Source organism: Pseudomyrmex gracilis, unplaced genomic scaffold, assembly GCF_002006095.1.
Source record: "Pseudomyrmex gracilis isolate BER0280 unplaced genomic scaffold, ASM200609v1 scaffold_107, whole genome shotgun sequence".
NCBI lineage: Eukaryota > Metazoa > Arthropoda > Insecta > Hymenoptera > Formicidae > Pseudomyrmex > Pseudomyrmex gracilis.
Genome location: NW_018020691.1, coordinates 384,500 through 407,097, shown reverse-complemented (window position 1 = coordinate 407,097; position 22,598 = coordinate 384,500). Strand labels below are relative to the sequence as shown.

At 40.5% G+C, this 22,598-nt stretch overlaps 1 protein-coding gene across 3 annotated transcripts in view; it reads right to left on the bottom strand.

The window, feature by feature from the left end:
• LOC109856106 (diacylglycerol kinase 1) overlaps positions 1 to 22,598 on the bottom strand; it is a 103,214-nt gene that overhangs the window by 53,619 nt on the left and 26,997 nt on the right. For 2 of the 3 annotated variants that reach the window (XM_020431032.1, XM_020431034.1), the window contains exons 1-2: positions 4,726 to 4,858; positions 1,967 to 2,095 (exon numbers count right to left, since the gene is read on the bottom strand). In XM_020431032.1, coding sequence (XP_020286621.1) covers positions 1,967 to 2,030 — 64 coding nt within the window. In that variant the 5' untranslated portion in view covers positions 2,031 to 2,095; positions 4,726 to 4,858. Of the gene's footprint in view, positions 1 to 1,966; positions 2,096 to 4,725; positions 4,859 to 22,598 lie in introns of those variants that run through there. The other variant, XM_020431033.1, reaches the window with a different exon arrangement.

The following is a 22,598-nucleotide window of genomic DNA, read 5'->3' as shown; positions in this document are numbered from 1 at the left end:
TTCTCATTTACTTTAATTGAATATAATCTGAATTTCTTTGTACCAAGTATTTTTCATTTAATCAAACTGCTTATTTTTATAAGCAGACAAAATATTGTCTGCTGTCCTATTGTGTTGTACATTCAAAGTTACCTGTATTTAAGCAAATTATAATTTCGTTAAAACAACTAAATTGTCTTTCGGTATAATCTAATTATTATAATTCCAAAGTAAAAAAGTAGTGTAAAGGGCGATGATAGAGTCAATGCAGGAAGACGTGCATAAATAAATAATACATAGAAATATGCAGTTGAAAAACGTTTCGACTATATTCGACTTCACTTTTGTTTTTGCTTTGTTTTTGTTTGTGAATGGATTTTCTTTAACTTTTACACATGCATATGACTACTTTATATTGTATTAATTTTATGGTACGTACTGTGTGTCTGGTTATCCTTCAATACATTCTAATATTTGTTTATTTGTAGAAATTGATAAGGACTTAAAAATATAGTCGGAACGTTTTTCAACTGCATATTTCTATGTATTATTTATTTATGCGCGTCTTTCTGCATTGACTCTATCATCGCCCTTTACACTACTTTTTTACTTTAGAATTACCAATAAGAGTCGGAGGCTACATCTCGTCTTTAACTTTGTCTAATTGTTATATCTATTGAAACATGATATCTTCTTGCATTAATCAATATTTTATTGACAGCCCTAAACCGCTGCATATAGTTGAATCGAATACTATTTTGTTACTTCGCCAACTTTGTTTTCTCAACGTGCTCTCGTTATTATATACCCGATATAATTTAGAGGATTTATTTTAATCGTGTACAACGAGCGTCGTAACGTCGTTGTTGTATAATGTATGCGCGCACAATCGAGAGAATCGCGGAGTTGATTCGTTCTGAGAAACTAACCGTTTTATTCTGCGGTGCGCACATCACAAAAGCGAACCGCTTGTGTGATCACGTCGGAAAGAAAACGCGGTTTTCGGCAAGGTGCCAGAGAGCTTTTTGCTAGAATCGCGCACGGGGTTCCGGCGGTACACAGAATATGGCAATTCGCGAGTACGTATACGTATACCGGCCGCCGCGTCTAATTTTGCAAGAGATTGTTTATTTCGCAACGTTTGATGTCATACAATATTATTATTATTATATACCGCCAGAGAGATATAAATCCGCTAAAGTGATGTCAAGTCTAACTTGAATGCCAATTCTCTGCTGAAAGATCAGTTTTTCGCGCGTGTTCTAACTTATTACGTACGCTCTGAACGGTAACGAGGCAATGTCATTGTTGTTTGCCAATAATTTAATTCGCGTGATAGTCGCGCGGCCGCCGATCTATTTTTCCAACTTCCAGCGGAATTATTTTTACGGTACGCAACAAGCACCGCGAAAAAATTTTTTTTTCGTAATTAACACACGCGCACGCGCGTGTTCGAGGCTATTGTGCGTTTGATGATGAATAAAATTAGGTCACGCGCTCAATTCGTGATTCGCTTCGTGAAATGGTCTGTACCTGGCCGCTGCTAATTATAAGTGGAGACGCGCGAACATAATTTTTTCGTCGAAAATTAGAAAGAAAAATTCGTTGAAACGAATTGATATAACTTGTTTGTCAAAGAATTCTTTGTGATATCTCTCGAAAGTCCATAGTTAATTTAAGAAGTCTTGAGAATCCTCTTCTCAAATGCCCGCTAATTAATAATAGCGTTTAACGTAAAGATCGAGAGAGCAGGTGTAGTAAAGTTGCTCGTATAAATTTTAGCCAGTGTGCAAAGTCGAGTTAAAGTTGGGCAAACTTCATTAGCAACATGTATTTTAGAATTTATGACCTGTAAAAAATTCACACGAGTAGAACGTCATTGAGCGGAGCGACCGTTCGAAGCGACTTATCCGCGTTATTTTACACGTTCCCGCGCTTCCTCTTCCTGCTTTTTTTGTTTTTTTCTCTCTCTCTCTCTTCTACTTACAAGCTGCCAAATCCTGAAGTTGTTGAAATTCTCCTGGCGAGAGCTTATCCCAGTGAAAGGCCATCCTTACTCCCAGTCTGTGTGTCCCTCGGGACGTAAAGCCAGATGTTCGATACTGAAATTCGTCACCTGCAAATCAAAAGATATTGCTGCAAAACACAATCGGTGGAACGTTCTCTTTTCGTATATAATTTTTCTGTTACGTTCGTGCCATTAAACATCCTTGATGTTGTTAATCACACAAAAACAATAAAAGTAGCGTCAAAATAATAATAAAGATCATTTTTATTGGTTTTTGGATAATATTTTCGCGAAACAATTTGTTATCGACAAATTTAAATCCAAGACGTCGCAATCTCACAAAGTGGAATTATTAAACGATCGGTGCTCGCGCGCTCAAACATATCTGCGGGTTATTTGAAGCAAATAGTACACACATGTGTGTGTGCGCATAAAAACTAAAAATAATTCAACAAACTCACGTCTGTGATTTGAGACGTTAAATCATGCGGCTTCGAGCAAGGTAAATTGTCTGGTTAAGTCAAACCGTATTAGTAATCATGTTTGCCGTTGATTTACTATGTGTTAGTGGTTTATGCTAATATAGCCTCTCTCGCGATATCGCACGTATCTACGTACACGTTGCGCATCACAGTCGCTCGTGCTAAAATTACAGATTTACGATCGCTGCTGTGTGTGGCCGCTTTTCTCTTGCTTGTAAAACACAAGCGCGTCTCTACGAACCACGGGAGTCGAGTCCAAACGATATATCGAATCGTACATGTCTCTTGCAAACATGGTGACGGCGAGACGACGACGGGGCGGATCGACGCGGACGGGTGTTCCCCGTCGGTGAGTGAAATTCGCTACGTCCAATGAAATTTCATTTGCTCGTGGATGTGCTTTGTGAATGGTACATCTCGCCCCCCCACCCCCCCCCACGTACTGTGTTCTTTGACTGAACAACGCGAAATTTAATCCACAGAGGAAAAGCTTACAACTCGAACACAACTTGGACCTCTTTCAAAATTTTACCTCTAGCTATATTTACAGCTCCCACGCGCGCGCGCGCAAAATTTTATACTCTCGTTAAAAAATACTGTCTATATGAAAAGTAAAAAAAAAAAAAAAAAAAACTGACAAAAACGTGTTAGTCCGGAAGAAAAAAATTGTTCGATTATCCTCGCCGCTTTCTGGCTGAGATCCTTGATCTCGTGCCATTGACCACCAAACTCGAACGATGTGGTCGTTCCGATTGACTGTAAAGGGGAAGCTTTGATCGCTTTCCCTCGCTAATGTGCATCGTTTAATTTCGCATTATATAATCCACACGCTCTCTTCCCGTACCGCACAACACAAAGCCGGGAGGAATTAACGCGCGCGCGCGGTTCGCGTAACGTGCACGCGCGCATCTCGCGCACCACGAGCGTGAAATGCAATTTTATTGGTCCGTTGGTTTCTTCTGTGATTTATCGTCGGTCGCCCACGCGGCCCATCCGCCGCGCGGAAATAAAAATCGCCGCGGGGCGAATCGATTGGTGCGCGCGGTGGGCGTGCGTGATATTGTAATTAGTCCGACACACAAATCCGAATGAAGGATAGCCCGAGATGTAGTCTGACACGTCCCGGATAATGCGCCTCTCTCGCCTCGAGGGAAAATAAATTCCACGCGCGACGGCGCGCAATCGCGCGATACGCGAGGCAGCTTTTTTCCTCTGGCTCCTAACCGTTCCTCCCTTTCCATGGTTTTTGTCCGAAGTTACTTTATGAGAGGATTGAGGCATATACGTACGAATTTGTTTCGGAAAAAACTCAAGTGACACGGAAATAATTTTCGAACAACTAGGTCGCGCACAATGTGATACTCGTGTAACGAAATAAATGTGCTTATCGACACGAACGCGTACACGTGCGCGAAAAGTAATACACGTGCTCTCCCTCCCGAAAAAAAAAAACCTTTTTAAGTTTTGTATGTACTGCTTCTCTGCCAAGACCCGCGATAACATCGTGAAAAAAAGTTTTTGGCAGCTTTTAAGCCTCGCGCGCGCGCGCGCAAAGCGATCGCAAAACTGTTCGTCAAGAAACATTTTTTCGCAAACGTTAAAAAAAAATACGTACACACACACACGCGCTGTACCTATACACTCGCGTATGTTGCGCGAGTTTTTTCGTTCCTGCATAGAACTTGTTTTTCAGATAACAAATTTTCACTACTCGCGAAAACACAATTTGACTGACGGAGAGCGAAATATTTCGTGTGATTTTTCGCGCAAATTCTTACTTCGTGCAATATGTAGGCTGCTTAATTAATGTTGCACCGTTAAAACTTAGATTAAATATTCAATTTTTCAATATCACGCGTTCTTTTTTTTTTTGTCGAAACAAAATTCGTCTTGTAAATTAATCATTCGCCGAAACACGTCCTTTCTCTTCACGGGAGAAAAATACCACACGAAGTTTGCGAATTTATATTTTTCCCAAAATCTATGTAAGAAGCGCGTTTGACAAAAACACTACAAAGAATTGTAAGAAATACGACTGTAAAGTTCGAGAGAATTTCAAATATAACCGTCTTGATTTCGACCACGTATGCTTATTTATTCGACCCGGTATTCGTCTATTTGTCCTTCGGCAATTATAATATACCGATAACTGTTTACCGTCACGACCTTCGGCACGACCGTATGTTTAACGTACGGAAATTAGGAAAGGAAACGAAATAAATCAGAGAACGAAATAATCAAAAATAAGATGCTTACAATTTCCTTTATATTACGTGCAAGTTTTATACAGCCACGGAGTAATATAATTAATCTCCGGCCCGACAAGATTATACGCGCACAAGCACGATACGGATCGTTATAACCACTAGTCTTAAGAGCGTCCGTACAGTTTGCCTTTCGGAACAAGTGTCTCTGAGCTCCGAAATTCGCCGGCACATCTACCCGCAGCGAAAATTCCAGAGCTTTCCCGAATCTTCTGATTACCACGTGCCTTCCGGTAACCACGCGGGTTTCTTCGATTGGTTAATATATCGAAGGGCCGATCGATCACCCGGCAAGTGTCGCCGCCAAACTGCCGATACAGAATAAAGCGTGCACGCAGGCACCTCGTGCTTGGCTGCTCGCATACCTTAGCGCCGCATGAAAATTTCTTACAGAATTGTATCTCTCTTCTCTCGGTTGATAATTTTTAACGCGTTGTAAGCGATTTCTGCAATGACAGCGCCATTATCGCGTCTAAAGGTTGGTACTCGGTAGAGTCACTAGATACTTAACATGTGATCGAAGGATGAGCGTCACATGGCGCAGTCATGACAAGCTAATCCAGAACCTTCGAAACGGCGGTTCTTCCTGCGAGCAGGAATCGACAGCGTATTCATATTTGAGAAGTCGAGCGAGTTAGCAGCTTTGAGTCATAGCGGTGATCTCGTTACAACTTACTTTTCGCGACTTAGAAGATTTCTGAGTATAAAAGACAGTATTGTACAATCAGGTGTTTGATTTAAGTGTTTAATAAAATTTACTAATATTACCGAATTAATTTCGAACATTTATTTAAACCGGTCGGAAGATCTTCTTCAAGAAGAAGACGGATAACGAGTTAAACAAATTAATTGCTTACAGCGTCATCCGTCATCCGAGAGTTAATGAGGAATATATTTCGCGAAATTTCTAAGATCGTCGCGTCAAATTTCTGAGAAGGATTTGCCTGTTGTCGGCCGCGGTTTAATTTGTCCTATTTTTACATATCTCCTCCCTCTCTCTCGAGCACCGGAATTGCGGTTACAGGAGAGGACCACGTACCAACGGGAACGAGACGTGTCTCGTGTTACAACGCGCGCGAAGCGTCTCGCTTACGACAACAGGCGAAACCGCCGACGAAAGGTAGTTAAGTAAATTTATTATCCTGCTCCAACAGAGCCGAATGAAATATACGGCATCGTCAGTTAACCATGATAGGACCACCGCGCGCACGTCCAACGGAGACAGACGTGACGTGCGATGCACATGACTCCTCGCGTGCAATATTCCGCATTTAGATTTACGATTCGCGCGACGATCAAACGACGACGTTACACGCGGAATAATCTTGCGATAATAAGCGATTTCTGCGTCTGACAAAGAATAAAACAGCCTCGGCGTCATATTTCTTCGTTCGAGGGAAAATATAAAGCAATATATCATGCAAATATTGTGCGGTACGATGCAAAAAATACGCTTTTTCTCGAACCGTTTCCGATGACGACACAAGCGTCACATGTTTCTTGAAACGAGAGAGAGAAAAAGAGAAAGAGAGAGAGGACGTGAAATGTTTGCTTAATTACCATGTGTTATTTAAATGCGTAATTATGTGATCCGTGAACTTTAACCAAATCTTTTCACGTAATACATAAAATAAACAATGGAGAATAAAATGATAAGTTAGTTTTTTTATTCATTCGTGTGTGTTCGAAAATAAAAACAAAAAACGTGTGCTGAAACAGAGAAAGAGAGAAACTTGCATATTTTATAATAAAATGTTTTTTTCTATTTTATATTATATCGTTACACATATATTCATCTTTCTGTTCACGTACACGTTTGAAAAATAGTCAACATTTGTAAAAATACGTGCTCCGTTGCGCATGCAGAATTACTCCATTTTACGCGAGCGATAAAGACGAAAGAAAAAAAAAAAACTCAACCAATAAATTTTCAGTGCCAGTTGTCCGCCGCGCATGGTAATAATAATAGTTTCTACTTGCTTTTTAATATTACGCGCAATACGTTTTTTGTCGGAAATTTATATTTTTGACGATAAAAATCATCGTGTCTTACCTTTCTCTCGATTTTCTTTTTAATTACAGAGTAGCGTTCTTTTTTTTTTTTTTTTTTTGTGAATCTCTCAGTCACGGTCGAGATACGGCGAAATAAATTTAGGAGTGGGTGGATCAACGGGTCGAGTGAAAAATCCTCTGGTATCTGTTCATGGTGGTGCGACGATAATTGATTTACGACAGTGCCACAGTGAATGTGCGCCGCTGAAAGCGCGGAGAATAAGCGGAAAGGTAAAGTCCAACAGAGAGTCCATCCTGTCTTTATTCGTCCTCTATTTTCTCTCTCTCTCTCTCTCTCTCTCTCTCTCTCTCTCTTTCTCTCTTGCTCTCTTTTTCTCTTTAATGGAATATTTCGCAAATTCGCAATTCCGTGCAAAGGATCACGCACTTGTATTATTAAAGCCAAGTTGTTCATGTTTTATTAAATAAAACCAAAAAAAAAAAAACCAACCTCTGTGTTATGCACATAATCGATTGCTAGTTAAGCTCGGAATCGATTGGGTATTAATTATTACCTAAGGCGAAAAAGCGTTCTGATTTATTGGGAAGTAATAAAAGTAACTTGTTTTATTGTCAGAAAAAAAAAATATTACACACTGATATAAAATGTAATAAGCAAAATATTTACATATATATATATATGTATGTACGCATGTTGTTTTATACAAATATTATGTTATAGTTGTAAATTTATCAGAATCTCACAATTGATATCTTTTCAAGAAGCTAATGATCTCTCTAACGTGTGATATTTAACGGATATATATGTATGCATTGGCGGCAATTAGCTGGATTAGGAGAATAATTAGGGCGCACCACTCGAGGCACGCCTTGTACATTGTACATATCTACGCTGTGTGCCTATATATGTATTATATACTATACACACGCCTAACTTGAGAATCGTCATAGCAATGCACTCATGCGGAATTAGACGCATTTACGTGTTTATTTATCTCGCGAAGTAAACGCGCACAATATAAACACGAATATATTGTAGCTAATTATTAAGTCTACCGGAAAGTTCTGTCCGTTTTTGGAATAAAACAAAATACAAATTTTTCTTAATTATTCAAAAATGGGATATACAAATTGCCCTCACGCTGGCAAGAAATCCATTAATAATAATGGCAATTATATTATTTAATAAAGTTTATTGACGGTAAGAAAAATTTGTATTTTGTTTTATTCCAAAAACGGACAGAAACTTTTCGGTAGACCTAATAATTAGCGCGGTAAGAGAGTTATTATATTTATATATAAAAAGTATGTGCGTCGTATAATCGTGTCGTTAATGAGATAACCCATCGAAAGAAAGTTCTTTCCTTCTATATATATATATATATATATATATATATATATATATATATATATATACATATACATATAGCGCGCCGTTACAAGTTAACGATTATTTATTACAAGGAGTGTGCTTGCACGTGTCTCATTTTATGCATTGATAAAATCCAATCAAGCACAAGCCACCCTATAATTAGTATCGGCAAAAACACACGCGTCAGAGAAAGCAAGTTGCTAGTTGCTTTTCCTATACAGTCAATTTCAGGGAAGATACAGCTCACAGGGAAGCTCAGGGAAGATACAGCTGATGTTTTTGTTCCATCTGTGAAAGCGCGATTCTCCCTCCCTCTCTTCTTCTCTCTCTCTCTCTCTTTCTCTAATTAGCTCTTAGCTAAGCAATTATATTACACAAGTTACATAGTTCTTGAATAAACTGTGATGACTTTATTCAGTTCGTGTGTAGCTTTTCGAAGAAGATCCCGCGTCATATCAACCGCGCGATTGTTAGAACTTCTCGTCGAATGCCGCGGGACGACAAATTCGACTATTTCTCGGGAGATCGCGCGAAACAATTGCCGGCGTGCAATTATATGGGCTTTGTTTTCGCAAACATCTCGCGCGACGTGATACGAGTAATTGCACCCTTCGCCTCGGATAATGAAAGGGACTTGCGCTGTGTATATAGCGCATCTCGAAGACACGCTCGAAGATCCCCGCGTCATTTTTCTTTTCGACAAGAAAATATCTTATCTCGCTCGCTCGCCCGTTGTCAATGCTTGTTAGCGAACGGCAATTACTGCGAGAGATTGCAGCGTTATCTAAGGAAATGGGAGAAGCTTTGGAGGGTTTGGCCGGAGACCAGAACACGTTGGCGCGCGCGCGCACGTCAGAGGAGAATAATACGTTCGTAACTATGTGGCATGCTAATAACCAATCCTCACCATTAACGAGAAACCATTCGATATCAACAACGCGAATGGCAAACGGCGCGTTGCATAATCGAGCGTTATCTGATGGGTATAATTCAGGAGAACGCGCAGGAACGTTATAATTTTGTATATATATGTATATTCGCAAGCGAATTTATCCTCTTCCAGCTTCGGTATTATCTACCGAAGCGACAAATGTTACTGAACGATACTGTTACAAACGCGACCTGCACACACCATTTGACGCGTAGTTTTTGTCACAATTTTTGCAAGTGCTCGGGACGCGGTCCATTCCATCGCGATTTCCGTTCGAAAACCAATTTTTTTTTAATCCCGATTTTTTTCACCCCGCTGCATCGACGCCGTGTCGTATTTACAACCACCACAAATCTGTGTCGCTATAGGGTAACTCGATGGCGATATATATTTTCCTTCTGTGTAGTTTTTTTTTGTTTGTTTGTTTTTTTTTTTTTTNTTTTNTTTCTCTTCCGTCCACGTGATAACGAGACAAGCTTTTATACACGATCAAGTGTATTAAAATAAAAAAAAAAAAAAAAAAAAAAAAAAAAGCAATGTTCATATTCATCGATATAATGTTAGTTGAAATTATTGATGTTGTAAATGAAAATGTTTAACGTGAAAAATTCCTGTGACAATTAAAAAAACGTTTGATAAAAAAAAAACATATGGCTTCGAAATGTCAAAGCGTGCCGGATTCAGCTCGCAGGCATCACACAATGGGGGCAATAAAGTATATACTTCTCGAAAAAAAAAAAAAACCCCGAGATTCTGCGCCTGACAATGTGACGCTAGAAACGCGTTTAACGCGAACGTTTTGGTCGCGTTTCACGTCGCGGATTGCGTGCACGAGCCAATTGGCTACATCAAAGCAATATGAAATTCGAATTGCGACGTAGATATCACATGTGTGTCATAATCCGCGCACACCTCCACTTCGAAAATATCAAATTCTACACACACACACACACACACACACACACACACTCTCTCTCTCTCTCTCTCTCTCTCTCTCTCTCTCTCTCTTTCTTTCTCTTTTTCTCTTTTACGCGTTGTAATGACATATTGGAAATGGATTTGTTCACACAAATAACATGCGCGCGCGCACAAGGATATAGTTATTTTACGCGGACAGAGGTGTTTTGATTTCCGCGTTAAAGAAAATTACGCATCGTTAAACGTCGCGCGCCGCGACTGATCGCAATCCGATCGAAAAAAAAAAAAACATTTCGAGAATAGTTTTTTCGAGCGCGCGTTATCATCGGTTTTGTTTTAATATGAATTTCACAAAACACGATCGGGGGGGAAAACGAACTCTTGAGTCGATTCCGTGAATATCCAAAGTTTACGGGGGGAAAATCTTGAAAATTCTCTCGGTTGTTTTTCCGTCCGACGCGAAACTCGACTTCTGTGAATTTACCGAGCCGACGTACGGAGGCGCGCCGGATCGATACTTCTAAAAAAACACAAAAAAAACCTGCGTGGGAACAACAACAAACGTGCATATAAACGTGGCGCAAGGGAGAAAAGAGAGACCGGGAGGGAAAGTCGTGCGTCGTGGGACGTTTAATTAAAAAACGGAGGCTTGGCCTCACCGCGCGCGCGCGCGCGCGCGGGATGTCGCCGAGAGGAAACAGAAATGAATTAGCGAATAGCGTTCACATTCGACAATGAAAAAAAAAGCGCGAAGAATGTTCCGCGCGAGATTTCTAGGTCGCCATAAATAGAAATCTAGAGAATCGAATATTTTAATAATAAGCGATAATAAAAAATACGTGTAAATTAATAAATAACAAAGTAAAAACGCGAACTTTTTCTCGCACGCACGAGAGGTGCGCGCGCGCGCGCCTCCCCCTCCCCCCCCCAACACTTCGTTCACAATTTAACAAATTTGTCATAATTCATTATTGATTTGCATTCGCGCGAGAAAGTGCACTTGACGTCCGTTATGTTATACGCGCATTTAGCAAACCGTTGCCGAAAATTAAATCTGCTTTATGCATGGTATTATTAGGCGCGGCACAGTTCGCGTATTAATTATCGAATTGTATCTATTAATTTCGCGTGATTTTAACAAAAGGAATATCGCTATATATCGCGCAATCGCGTTGTGCGATTTACGCGAACACAAACCGCCCTTTCGGCCTTCGTTCGGTGTTTATTAGCACGAAAACCTGTAACCTCGTTTGTGATTTATTTCAGTTTAAATATCTAACGTAAATATATAACGGGAGGATCAAAGGATAATAAACGGGGACAGAGAAATTTGCGGCTCGAACTTGATTTTCCGTGTCTTTGTGCGCGCGAGGTGAAATTGCGAAATATATATATATAACGTCTCGCCGCTACAAGACAAAAGAGCAACGGGGACACGAGAGAGAAACGCACGTGTGTTTCTCTTTAATTAACGCGTGACGTTAACGTGATCGAAGAAAAATCACGCGACGCTCCAGCTAATTAACTTGCTTATCTGGAAATTGCGTTTATTATATTAGGAAAAAGAAAAAGAAAAACAAAACAAAACACACTACGCCCGGACTACTCCTACACGTAAAAATTTGATTTATCTCATCCGTCTCTTTAACAAGGGACGCGCCGGTTGTTGGTAATGAAAACGCACGACTTTAACGAACCACGCGATCTGTCTAAGCCGCCAGGCTAAGTGTTTAATTGCCGTGCTTCTCTGCGCTCTCTCGTCGGATTTATTATCCGTTTTCTCGCGCGTAACCAGAAAATCTCGATGACTCGAGAGAAAGCGCGCGCGCGCTCATCTCTTTCTCTTTTTCTTCATCTCTCTCCCTCTCTCGCCGGGGGTATCTATTAATCTAACTTACTTAGTACTCGAGGAGAGAGACTTGAAACTTTCTTTAACGAGAGATAGTTCGTTCGCTTTAATTGTTTTCGTAACAAGTTCTCAATATATTGTCAATAATTGAGCGAGTTTTAACGTCAAGTATATCGTTTCGTGATTACATACCGTGTCGCGCGCGACGCCTCTTTTGTCGTCACGTTGCATGCAAATCGCTCATTATTATCATAATCGAGCGAAAAGTTGGGAACGGGAGAAGGTGTAGCAATAAATGTTTACTATGCATTTAATAATTAACATAGGCAAACTGTTTTTTAAACGGAGTTCGTCGCGCTTCGCTTCTCGCGAGTGCGAATCATCAAACGTGTGTAAACGCACACAATCGATCGATGAAAATTTGCTTGTAAATGTAATTTTTTGACGCAGCGTTCCGATCGTTTTTCGTCTTTAGACGATTTTTGGCGATCGTATGGTACATATACACAGAAAAAAATGGAGTTGCTTCAATTAAAGTTGATTTGTCACGGGCTGCCACAAAAATAAATAATTTATTCAATTGCGTATGCGATTAATTTAATGTCTAGATTCTTAAAGCAACTATCTGCTGTGTGTAGTGCAACAATATTGATGTTGCATCAACAGGATATATTTCAATTAAACCGATACTGTTGATTCAACATCATTTTTTTGTCCGTGTACCAAAGTGTACCAAATAATTTGAAGTCACTCGAACTATAGTTTGGTACACTTTGATATATACAGGGTGTCCCAGAATTGGTTTAACATCGCTCGTACACAGGTAGAAGGAATAAAACTAAGGTGAAAAGTCCTATACCATTTTGCTAGATTCGCAATAGTTACCGAGATTTTAATTAACAAAGATCCGCGAATAAACGTGCATCGGGCTGTCTTACGCGCGTAGGACAGCCCGGCGCGCTTCACACAATTACATTTTAATATGTATATGTTATAGTATATGTTGTTATATTAGCTCCTCCCATATGTCGCTATGGGTAACAACATTAGCGCGCGAAGCGCGGCGGGCAGTCTTACGCGCGTAAGACAGCCCGATGCATGCTTATTCGCGGATCTTTGTTAATTAACATCTCAGTAACTATTGCGAATCTAGCAAAATGGTATAGGACTTTTCACCTCAGTTTTATTCCTTCTATCTGCCTACGAGAGATGTTAAACCAATTCTGGGACACCCTGTATATACCATACGATCGCCAAAAATCGTCTTTTATAGACGCGGACGGACGCGAAATAAAACGTTGCGCCATCTTTGTGACACGCGTTTTATAGTCACATTTAATTTAACAATACACACCGAGAGACACGCGCGTTTGAATATTACAACTCGGATTGAACGCTACACTGTTTTGTGTCCTTCTCTTACGAGTTTGTGTTGTGTAGCGCTTCTTGCGCTATATATTCATGCTTGCGCTGTATACTCTCCACGCTTAATCTATACCGGCCTAAGGTGCTTGCTGCAACTTAATCTTGTATTCTATTGTTCTTGTAAAGTCTCCGTCCCCCCCTCTCTCTCTCGCCCGAGCTTTTATTCCCGAATATATATTGCTCCATGTTCTACACTATTAACTACACTATTAACCACACCAATGTTTCACGAAAAACCCAAGAAAACACGTCTTAAGGTCACATTCTGAAATCCTCCATAGTCTCTCCGAAATATAATTCTCTAATTTGTAATTGTACAAGAGAATTGCATACAAATATATTATTTGCACAACCAAATACTCGCGTTTGTACATGAAATCTGATCTGGTTTCTTTTATATTATTATTATTATTATTATTGTTCATTTACACCGAATATAAGTAGCCGCTTTTTCTCGCGCCTTTGTGTCGCGTGATCCGATTAGCCCGTAGAAAATGACGAAGTTATTATGCGGCAAGACGCGGACAAGATCAAAAAGAAAGTTGTCTCTCTTGAAGAGCCGTCGGTTGCGGCCAAGGAAGATCTCCGAGGGCGGAGGATGCTTTTCTGCCGACGAGGTGTCGGCGGTGGTAGAGAACTGTGGGGAAAGGGTGGAAAGTGCCACAGGAAGGAATCAATACGTACTAACCGTCCGGCACACGTTTGAGCCGTTATCTTCGCAAGTGACAAAACTGCCCGATCAACGAGGTAGAAAGGTATATATATATATATGTGTGTGTATATATATATATATATATATGTATATAGGAGAGGAGGTCTTAAAAAATGTTGATTCTCTTGAAAATGCAATTCTTCTTCCTCGTCATCGATAAAAAGTAATTTCGCCTCTTCATCGCCCGCGGGGCATCAGAAAGCAGGAATAAATGAGCGACGATAGTTGCTCGGCGATTTTTCTGTATTTTTCTCTCAGGCACTTCTCTCTCTCTCTCTCTCTTGTATTAAAAAGCATCCTTCTACCGAGATCGTTCCGCTGTAGTATAAGTGACAATGTGATGTGTGCACTTTTCCCATTACAGATTATTTTCTACAAAAATGCGCGTGTAATGTCGCTCGAACGATATGAAGCGCGACCAATTACTTGGGCGAATATTAGCAGACTTCTTCGCGAATTTTGCTCAAATTGTTTCAACACGCGGAGATAAAATTCAACAAAAACATTTATTCCGGAAGATTGCGATCTTGCGCATTCTTCCGTAAGAGTCAGTCTCCTTGCACTCAGCTCTTGAAAGCAATTTCCTTTGTGTGTAGCTTGTAATTATGTGAATTTTCTTTTCTTCGCTTTTTCGTCGCGCGTTCGGGGGGTTTGATGCAAATTTCAAAACGACGCGAAAAGAGTGTCGCGGGAAGATTCGCAAACATCTCGACGTGAACTAACGTTTCTCCTTGGTCCGAAAGATTTCAGAGCAGAGAAGTTTGAAGTTTCCAAAGCGAGAGAAGAATAGAGAACGGCGTATTGAAGTTCGCGCACGTATACACGGCGGAGCTTAAAATTCATCGCGCTTCATCTGCCGTTAGCACTGACGACGATAAGTGCATAAAACCCGCGACACGAGATATCGAGTATCGATACTTCGTACGCCCGACGCCTGGAAAGGCGCAAAAGCTCGCGTCAAGCTCAATTTTTTCTCGGGCCGCTACTTCCTAGGCGAATGCCGTCTTCGTCTTGTTCCCAAGAAGAATTTCGAACGGATAGAGAAACGGTGACGCGAACCCTCGACGCGAGCTTCTTAACAACGATGACAGATGTAAGATATTATTCAGTATTTCAGTGATTCCTTAAGAGGGAGAACATCGTCGTCAAGGTATTCGAAGGACATAAAAGGAGGATTTAAAATCCTTAAGTTTATAATTAACTCCTCACTTCGGCTTCTCCTCACTTGGCTCTGCGTCTGCGCCCGGACACGGTTATACGCAGAGAAAACGCGATTTCTCTTCTCCTCTCCCCATAAGACTAAATGAAGATTCCATTCCTCCGCATCGTTTCCGCGCGCGTTCTGCTATTTTAAAGTTTACCCCGAGAGATGGAAATTACTTTTACTCGCGCTAGAAGGAACTTGCGCTCGGTGAAACTTTATTCCACTCTAATGCCAGTAATTCCAATTTAATATCCGCGTATTGCGGCTCCGACGCGAGATGTGATAGAGGAAAGAGAGAGAAAGAGAGAGAGAGAGATAGAAAGAACCGAGACGTGTATACGAGACACGCCGTGCTGAATCGATTCGATAAACGGCGCGCGTCGATATTTTTTCTCATTTCGCGGGCGGATATAGCAGTGCTTATATAAAATTCTTCCTTTGCGCGTATGCGTGTTTCTTCAGAACTCAAGTGTCACACACACACACATACAAATCACATATTAAAATGTCCTGTTAAAATTTTCAAATTAAACTAATTATTCAAACGCTTGCAAATATTGACGAGATATTGCGTGCGCTGCAAAATTTCGAAACACACAGACACTCGAGCGTTTCTATTCGCAATGTCGAGATAGATAGAACGCGCGATTCATCAATCACACATTCGGAGCGGTCGAGTGTCGCGTCGGAGATATTCGCACTTTCATCAAAACCGAAAAATCTCTCACGACGTTCGCGTAAGTCGAGCTCACTGATAATAAGAGAGGGCCATAAATTGTGGGGCATCTGGCGGAAACGAAATCGCGAACCCCGTGCGCGTACTCATCAGTCGATGGAAGCCATTCGAGGGAAGTCCGTGCGAGCGAACGGGAAATCAGCAGCAGCAGGAAATTTACGAGCTTGTCCGTAAAGCGGTTTAAGGCCATCCTGCCGCGCGATGCACTTTTTTTGCCGAGGGGAAGGTCGAAGGTGGATTTAACGAGGCGAGTATATGAAGTTCGCACGAAAACTCGATAACAGTTCGCGCGATATATGACATGTGATATTTAGAGTGTCTCAAAAATTTTTTGATAAATTTTTTATCATATAACCAAAGTGTGAAGAGAACAGATTGGGACGTCAATTACAATCTCGGGGAGAAAGTCTCGCGACGCGTGTATCGATCGCGTTCTGTGCCGGAAAATTTCGAAAAAAACGACCCTAAAAAAAAAAAAGAGACTCGCTTGCTCTAAAAACTTGCGTCTAAACATTTTTCACCGCTACGCGAATACGCCGGTGAACATCGAGATGTAATTTCCCTCCATCGCGTAAAACGCGAAACATGCGCGGCGTTTGAAATCGCGAAATAACATCGCGAGAAAAGTGCAGAATGTAAAACATTCAGCTTCGAATCAAAAACGATTATCAATATTGATATTTGATCGTCATATCGACACACGTATCGCTCGCAATATATCTCTCAAATCGTTTTTACAAATATAAACGTAACACATATTCAGAGGTCAAAATAAATAGAGAGAGAGAGAGAAGAGAGAAGAGAGAGAGAGAGAGAGAGAGAGAGAGAGAGAGAGAGAGAGAGAGAGACAGGAAGAAAGAGGCGTTTTATGTGTGCGTCACGTAGCGCGCCGGAATCTCACTGGTAGAAAAGCTTCATTCTCGATGACTTTCCAAAACACTTCCGCGCAAGAAGCGTTACGTTTGATTTGTAACAACACAGTCTCGGAAATCCGTACCGAGAAGTACGGAGTGTAAAATCAAAACCGATGTGCTGAAGAAACGCGCGCGGGTAAGCGAAACAAAAGAGGGGACGAATTTAGAGTCGCGTTGCTCGTCACGTTGGAAACTAGACTGAAGTTTTTCCGGAAGAGGGGAGAGAAGCGTGGCAGAGAGAGAGAGAGAGAGAGAAGGGAGAGCAAAGCGCTCTGCGAATAACTGACAAGAAGAGAAGCGAAAGCACCTCTTCAAGAGAAACTATGTCCGTGTGCAACGTACGCGATCGCTGAGTGGATGTATCATGACGAGGAAACTTCTTCCGCGCCCTTGTGTCCGTGCGTTTTTTTTTTTTTTTATCTCGCAGTTTGTAGCGAGGCAAAGAGAGGAGAGAGCTCTGGATTTTTTCTCTCCTCCTTTCCTCGGAAGTATATACGCGCGCTGCTTTTTCTCCTCGAAACGAAAGACGCGATCGCTCACGCGAAATGATGATACCGAAAAGGAAAAGGAGACAAAGAAAAAAAGAAACAAAGAGAACAAAAAAAAAAAAAAAAAAAAAGAAAAAGAGCTAATTTGCGCGAGTATCGACGCGAGGAATTTTCAAGGAAAATTTGATCGTTATCTTAGCCGAGGTCGATCTGACGTGAGTGCTTCTTCTTGGCCGTGGAATTTTCGCTCCGTTCGATATTACATGTATATATATTGCGAACTTACTTCTGTGAGGAAACCGGTCGTTTTAGCGCGGACAGTCGTCATCGGCCTCGTCGGCCGGAAGCTCCGAAGTGACAGGCAGGCATCGCTCGTGTTTCGATTGGCAAAATCCCCCGTGCCGCGAAGGATTGAGCTAAGTGTCGATGGAAATAGATTTCTTCGGAAACCGATCTATTATTTTTAACCAAGTGGTCGCTGGCGTTTGATGCGCAACGTATTTTTGCGTCAAAATTTTCTTTTTCTTCATAATGTTATATATTTGTTGAAAAAAATATTAAATAAATTAATATTTAATATTTAATAAATATTAAATTCTCAGTTTTATTTTTTTTTTTTTATCTCACATGTTATGTAAAACGTATAAATTTTGTTTTAATGGTAAACCAACGATATATTAGCGATAGTAATCTCTTCTCTTTAACGCGCTACTTGAAAATTCAAAGGAGAGTTAATCGGGCTTTCTAAATCCACAAAACGTGTACGACGAGATTATTACAACAGACGCAGATAATTTGATCTCACATATCTGATACTCTGCTTGTGATAATCTGGTTGACAACATATTACTAAGAACACAAATACGGTTTCACACGCGGTTTCGTTGACCAATGTTCCATATATGCGTGTGCGAATGCATGCGCGTACGAAATTAATGTTGAATAAATAAATGTAAAATTAACACCGGATATATAAAAATCTGAGAAAAAAGATTAAACAAAAGTAAAGTTGGAGCAGAGTTTGTGATCTGAGACAGTGGCGCGATCGAATTCGTCATTTCGCGATTGCCAATTGTGAGAACAAAATAGAGGAAGAAAAAAGTGAAAAGTAATTTTTTCTCGAGACAATTCTCGACATATTGAAAAATGTGGTACGCGTCAAATTAATTAAAAAATAAGCAAGTAATTCTACGCGTTTTGCAGAGCATTCTAATTTACGACCGGGTAGCTTGCGACCAAATGTGCCGTTCTTTACACGCAGTGTACTACTTGCGACCAAAATATACGATCGCGCGGGTGAATTGCGTGTGCGGGCAATTACGATTGTAACTCGAGAGTTCGCGCGTCTTTGCGGTCGCCTACGACGACGACGACGATGATAACTTACAACGCACAGCTTTGTCACGCGGGTAGAAACTCGCGCGTGGAAAATGAATTTATGCTCGCCCTGTTGTATATCCACCTACGCCGGAGCATATCACGAGTTTCGCGAACCCGACCTGAAGACGGGTCCATAAATCTCTTTGTTGAATGACTGCTTTTTGTCTCTCGAGGACTGTGAGTGTGTTACGGAATGATTACACATCGTTATGTAATATTACGAATTTAACAACTTTCAGGTGAAGCGACTTGTTTTGTTGCTTTTGTGACTTTGAAAAAAAAAAAAAAAAAAAAACGCTTCTTCAATGTGAAAATGTGCGACAAAATATGTGAAATTGATTCTGCAATTTTGCGAATTTTTTTTGTGTTGTTTGCAAATATACTTTCAAGTAGTGAACTAACAAATTAGTCAGCCGCAAATTAAAATATACGTATGTATGTAATATTCGCATTATATAAATATATAGGATAAATACTTGCTCTCTTTCTCTCTTTAAATAAATATCGGTTAAAAATCTTTTGTACATTCTAAAAAAAAATTTATAATTATTTATTATCGAATAATTGTAATTTGTAATTTTGTATTTTTCTTTTCTCTTTTCGTTTTTGCTGAGTTTTATATTTTTATCTGTTTTTTGTTATTTTTGTTTATTTCATTTTTTACTCACTTATTATTTGTTTGTTTCATTTTTACTTTTGTTGTGTATTTTTATTCTGCAGTTCATTTGCGCTTGTGTGCGAGTGAATTTTCCCAGAGCGACGTTATATGTAACTACAGTTCTCTCTCTCTCTCTCTCTCTAATCTAATCTAAATTTTAAATTAAATTTTAAAATGTCTCCACGCGTGTCATGCAATTGTTAAGTCATCGTGAATGCAAATGGAATGCAGTCTTGTGCTCCAAGGGAAGTTACACAAACACGTATGATATCTGGCCGTTAAGCAAGTTTTGTATCTCATAGTTACCTTGCGCACACACTGTGTGTCGCATTGTGCGCGCCGCTCGCTTTACGTAATAAATTACATCGTCATATGTTCCAAGCAAATATAATCTAATTCACGTGTTCCCGGTATACCGCCTACGATCCGCCATTAAAACTCCGGATCGCTGCCGCGTCGCGTTATTGCGTGCGATTATTTATTCGCCCGGTGCTTGCGGTTTGTTTTGCGTCTCGCGATCCCTTCGAATCGCGGCTATCCATAATTGTGCTCTGGCACGGACGCCAGATACTTTGCAAAATAACGTTTTGCGTCGCGCGCGCGCGATAATCGCGCGATTTAAAGACTTCGCGCGTAAAATTTACGGATGACGTTTCAAATAAACCGAAACACGCGCGCGTCGTCGGGATCGCAATTCGCGGAACCACGTGAATCGAGAGCGTGTTGCCACGTGATGCCAAAACGATATGACGCGCGCGTGTACAACGTCCGTGTGCAACGTTCGTGCGCACAAAAGTGTCAGAGTCGCGCCATTATTAAGCGCGCCCAATGACAATTTGCGCGCGGCCAAGTCCAAAGATTTAATGCGCCACACGGATGCAACGCGTGTATTTATGCAAATGTCGGCGCAAATGCGTTTAAGTGTCGCGATGACAACAACACGCGGCGGCTCTTGCACGCGTTGTGTGTTAATTTGTTTGTCGAAATGTGAGTTATAAATAACGTGTCGTATTTTGTGTACTTTCACGTACTTTCGCGGTAACAAGAGCTTCATTTGCGCGCTATCTATATTGTCCATCGCATTTGTGTATAACGTAATTAAGTGACACAACATTGTGCGTATATGTTACATGTGTGTTAAAAACAATTGATGTAGCACTCGAGTATATACTTGTGTCTCGCGTGTTGAAAATGATATCTCTCTTCTGCTCGCACTGTTTGTTTAAATTAAAAAAAAAAAAATGTAACAATTTTATATACAAATGCTCACAACAAAACGATATTTTAGAAACCGTAGATATATATTTATTTATATTTATACGATGGAATGTTTGTTTTGTGCGATAAATAATGGAATACGGAATATCTTTCTCCGTGGAACTTTCTCCTCGTGATACACGTCGCGTCGCTGTGATATCAATGCGCTATGATATCGATGCGCAATTGCAGAACGATCTCATGTGGAAAGCCGTACCGCTCAGCTCCGGAAATTAGACCTCCATTTCCAATAGAATACGTCGTGGCTTACCAAAGCGAAAGCAAGAGAGATCGCAAGGATATATATATATATATATACATATATATATATATATGTATATATATATATATATATAGAGCTCTGGATGAGAAGATAGAAGCGACCGAGGGCACCGCTCGTTACCGACGGCGGTACGTACAACACGCGGAAGTTTTCTATCCGAATAAAGCCGCGCGAGAGCTTCCGCCGCACCGTCGTCGTTTTCCTTCTCGTCGTTCTTCTTTTCCCGCCGTTCTTCTTGTCGTTCTCAATTCGCGTCCCACTTAATTAGCCGCTGATTATCGCGTCTCTGCCGCTCTCGCTCGTTTGCCCCGTAATTAACATCCGACACGACCCGCGTTGTGTCGAACGAAGCTTCGCAGCGAGAAGCTTTCACAACTTTTTCCTACCAAGTTTCCCCCGATTTTCACATTTCCACCGTTCTCAGCCGTTTTTCCGCGATAAAAGCAGCTTTGCGCCGAGGTTATTTCGGTTACGCACACTGCTTGCTTATTCGCGTCGTGACTTTTCTCGCATAAGTGTGCGAAGTATTTCGAAGTTTGTTTTCGAAAGAAGTGGCTTTGTGTTTTATTCTCTCCTGTCGTTCAGTTTTTTTTTTTTTTTTTTTTTTTTTTTTTTTTATGTTTATTTTAATTCTTACAGCATCCGTTTTTTTGTTTTTTTTTTAATCACAATAACACACAAAGGGTTACATGTGTATTGTATCATTATTATAAATTTTTCGAGAGAAAATATTTCACACTCTTTTTCTCGTAGGGGTAATTTTTTTGTTCCGCATCGCATGACACCATAGCAATGAAATAGTGTGGGTTTTTTTTGTATTTTGCGTTAAATTCGCATTTGCTTCCCCTCGAGAAGAAGAGATTTACACTCGTATATACACGAAATTTAACTCGTTTGTTTACGAAACGAGAAAGGACGAGTTCTCCTAATATATATAATATCAGAGAGACCGCTTCTTTTGTTTTCTCTTCGTAAAGTTGATTTTTCAATCTCAACGACACTCGGTTAAACCGCGATGATGAGTTCTCATTTCGCGCGAAGTTCTCTCGCGCGTCATTTGTTTCTCACAGACAGATTAAATTCTCTTATTTTTTTAATTTACCTACGTACGTCTGATACGTAGATAAATTTAAAAAAATAAGCTACGAAGAACGAATTTTTAAATTTGTAAAAATAAACACCGCGCACAAATTAGAGAAGAAACATGAGAACTTTTTCTTGGATTTCTTCATAACGACGATCCTCTCTCAATCTCTCGACGTTGTTCGGTGAAGCCGCAATAATGACTTTCCTTCTCGACGCGAGAGCTCGCGTCATTTGTTTCTCCGAAGAGCCAAAGATTAAACTCCTGTTTTCGCCATTGGGAGAGATAAACTAAGTTCTTATTAAAATAGCGGACATGAACGTCGCGGCAAGAGCATATACTGTGTAGTTATTGCGTCTCTTGCGGCATCTCGTACACGCTTCGCGTAGTTCGCCAACTAGAGAGGCTGATGTGCTCCGCAAAGTCTCATAAACTTCCAAAGAATCTTTGTGAATTGTTGGATCGCATTATCCTTTGCGACGATGTCGTGACGGAAAAGACAAACTTGTTTTCGTTCTAATCGCTTGAAAGTTGACGGAGACGGAAGGTCATTTTGTCTTTTGTTTCATCCATAATTTTAGTAACATTATTGCTCAACAATCATCTTTCAAATGTTTTCAACCAACAAATCCTCTCCTCCT